Below are 2,927 nucleotides of genomic sequence, written 5' to 3' on the forward strand. Positions count from 1 at the left end.
TCGACTGCCTACACCGCAGAGGTGCACTGTGGCAGGGACCTGTGACTAAAGGACTCCCCACTCCACACTTCCAGGCCACACTCTATTCTGGGGGGAATGCCTTTACCTGTGTTCTTTTAAAATTCTGCTGCTTTAAGATGTACAAATGCGAGTTCAAATTCCTGCCTGCAACACAGGTGGGGATTCACTACGCACCCTCATCTTTAGGGTGACCCGAACTTTCTACAGCCCCCTCTACCATACGCCCTCTCCCAGCCTCCAGCCGCCTTCCCGCCTCTCGCCGCGCGGGGTGCTAGGAAGGCCAGGGTGGGCGACGGCTGAGGGCTGCAGCGGCCGGGTGGCGCCGGGAGCATTGTGAAGTGGCCGGAGCGTCACAGGCGGCCGGGACCCCGGCATCGGAGGGCGGGGCGGGTCTCAGCGGCGCCCCCGCCGGGACCCGGCACCCGGGACCCGGACTCAGACGCTGGGCGCGCAGGGAGGAGAATGGAGGACTTCGGCCGCTTCTCCCCGCGGCCCCACTCGGCCGTCTGGGAGCCTCCGCCGCCCAGCGAGGAGAGCGCATCCTTGGCTCAGCTGGACGGGTCGGGGCCGCGGGCCGAACCGGGCCTGTGCTCCTGGGCCCAGACGCCAGGCGAGGAGAGCGAGGCCACCGCGCCCTGGCCTCACTTGCTCTGCTCAGCCACCCCTCGGCCCAGCCGGCGCCCGTACTCCGACTCGCCGCAGGAAAGTCGCAGCCTGACCGACGTGGCCCGGAGATTCCTAGACCGCGCCAGGAAGCCCCGACCCCGCAGCCGGCGCCTGGAGGATGCCTGGGGGGAGGCAAGGACCAAGCCCCAGGAGCAGGGAGGCAGCCGGCACAGCCCGGCCTGGCAGCTGGAGCCCCAGCCTCAGCACGGCCAGCACTACCCTCCCGCCCGGGGAGATTCGCCCCCTCCTTACTCGCAGGGAGCTTACACCCCCGCGAACCGAGCCTTTGAGGAAGAAAAGGCGCAGAGCGGAGACCAGTGGGCAGTGCCGGTCTGCAGGGGTCTACGTCCCTGGTCCCTTTCCTCAGTTCACACGGAGAAGTCGTCTGTGTCCTCCAGAGAGTTCGGGACGCAGTCAGGTTGCATGCACATCCAGAAAAGACACAGCAATGATCCGGTGGAGTCGTTAACCAGCCAGCTTTCCCAGTCCCTAGTTTCCAGCAAGGAGATGCAGAAGCAGCACACCCAGGTCCTCAAGAACAAGTTGGAAGAGGCAGTAGTGTCCTCCAGGGACCAGAAGATCGTGGCCCTGGTGCTGAGCCGGCTCAAAAAGGCCCAGAGGATGCGGGAGCTGCAGCAGCAGGCGGCACTAGCCTGGGAGGAGCTGAAGCGCTCAGACCAGAAGGTCCAGTTGACCCTGGAGAGGGAGCGCAAGCTGCTGCTGCAGCAAAGCCAAGAGCAGTGGCAGCAGGACAAGGAGCAGCGCAAGGCTCGTCTGAACCGGGAGCTGCGAGTCCGGCGGCGGGACAGACGAGCCACTAACATGATACAGCAGGAGAGCAGCGGGTGGAAGGCGCCGCTGGAGGACCAGGAGAAGCAGCGCCAGGAGAAGCTGGAGGGGGCCCCCTCCGAACCTGAGACGGAGCCGGAGAAGCAGTGCCAGGTGCAACGCCTGCCAGAGAGGATGCTGCGGGACCTGCAGGCGCGGAACAGCCTGCAGCTGCAGAAGAGGCTGGCGCAGGCCTGTCTAAAGAAGCACGTTCACCCCACCAAGGGTCAGAAAAAGATCCAGGAGACCAGTCTCAGCTCTCTAGTCAATTACCAGGCCAGGAAGGTCCTCATGGACTGCCAGGCCAAGGCTGAAGAGCTCCTCAGGAAGCTGTCCCTGGAACAGAGCTCCCAATGGTCCCAAGAGATGCCCGAGGGCCACACGAAGGAGCCCCACAGAGAGCTGAAGGACAAAGTCCAGAAGGAGGAGGAGCGATTCCAGCAGGTGAAGAGGTGGGCGGAAGAGTCCCAGAAGCAGAGAAAAGAGCACAAGTCGCTGCTGGAGGAGCTGGCGGACCAGAAGACCCTGCAGACCCAGAGTCAGGCCCACAAGAACGTCAGGGACAAGGCGCACCACATTCGGGAGCTCAACATCCTACGGGAGAAGAATCATCACATCCTGAAGCTGAAAGCCGAGAAGGAGGAAAGGTGCCACATCGAGGGCATCAAGGAAGCCATTCGGAGACAGGAGCAGAGGATGGAACAGATCTTGCGAGAGAAAGACGCAACCTTCGAGGAATTCCAGAAGATCTCCAGGGCCTCCGGGACAGATGACGTGAGAACACTTGCCAACAACTTCTTTGATCGGATGGCCCGGGAGGCCCAGGTCCCAGCCGGGCAGCAGAGAGGGGGCTACTGAGAACCTAATGACAAATAGCTTCCAGCCTAGGCGGCTAGACAGAGATCCGGCAATGTGATTCATTTTCTAATTTGATTATGACTGAGCATTGATTTTAAAAAAGTATATAAAATAGTGGCAACTTTCGCGAACTAGTTTGTTGATTCATCGGGATGGTTGAGAGGGTGGGATAAAAATTTCCAAGTTTTAAGAAAATTACTTGCTTTTGTACATTTGGCTTTAAATAGAAAATACCCATTTCGCTCTCAAGTAATCTCAGAAGTGTATGTATGTCAGACACATTTTGAGGAACCAAAGAAAAAGTCTACAGTGGGAAATAGAGTTCTGTGCCATGGCTTCAGTCTTTCCCTGTCCCAGACTTATGAAAGGGTGAAGTGTGAAGTACTTGTCATAGGAAATCTCCAGGAACAAAAAGTGAGGTGGGGAAGCATGGGGAGAATTCCTGTCAATAAGTATATTGGGGAATACAGCATACTACCTCCCCTCTTGGGAGTTCATAACACAGCTGAAAATTTTAAAGGCTCTGAAAAGTCTTGCAGTAAAGACACATTTGA

The 2,927-nt window shown here is 58.7% G+C and overlaps 1 protein-coding gene across 1 annotated transcript; it reads left to right on the plus strand.

Moving 5' to 3' along the window:
• Window positions 1-363: 363 nt before the first annotated feature.
• CCDC185 (coiled-coil domain containing 185) lies at window positions 364-2,504 on the plus strand. The gene has a single exon (XM_061382304.1). It carries the CDS (start codon window positions 484-486, stop codon window positions 2,371-2,373), a length of 1,890 nt encoding a protein of 629 aa, XP_061238288.1. The 5' UTR covers window positions 364-483; the 3' UTR covers window positions 2,374-2,504.
• The last annotated feature ends 423 nt before the right edge of the window (window positions 2,505-2,927 follow it).

Source organism: Bos javanicus, chromosome 16, assembly GCF_032452875.1.
Source record: "Bos javanicus breed banteng chromosome 16, ARS-OSU_banteng_1.0, whole genome shotgun sequence".
NCBI lineage: Eukaryota > Metazoa > Chordata > Mammalia > Artiodactyla > Bovidae > Bos > Bos javanicus.

Coding starts and splice junctions, on each gene's coding strand:
- CCDC185 (XM_061382304.1), top strand. CDS start 484: ATGGAGGACTTCGGCCGCTTCTCCCCGCGGCCCCACTCGGCCGTCTGG.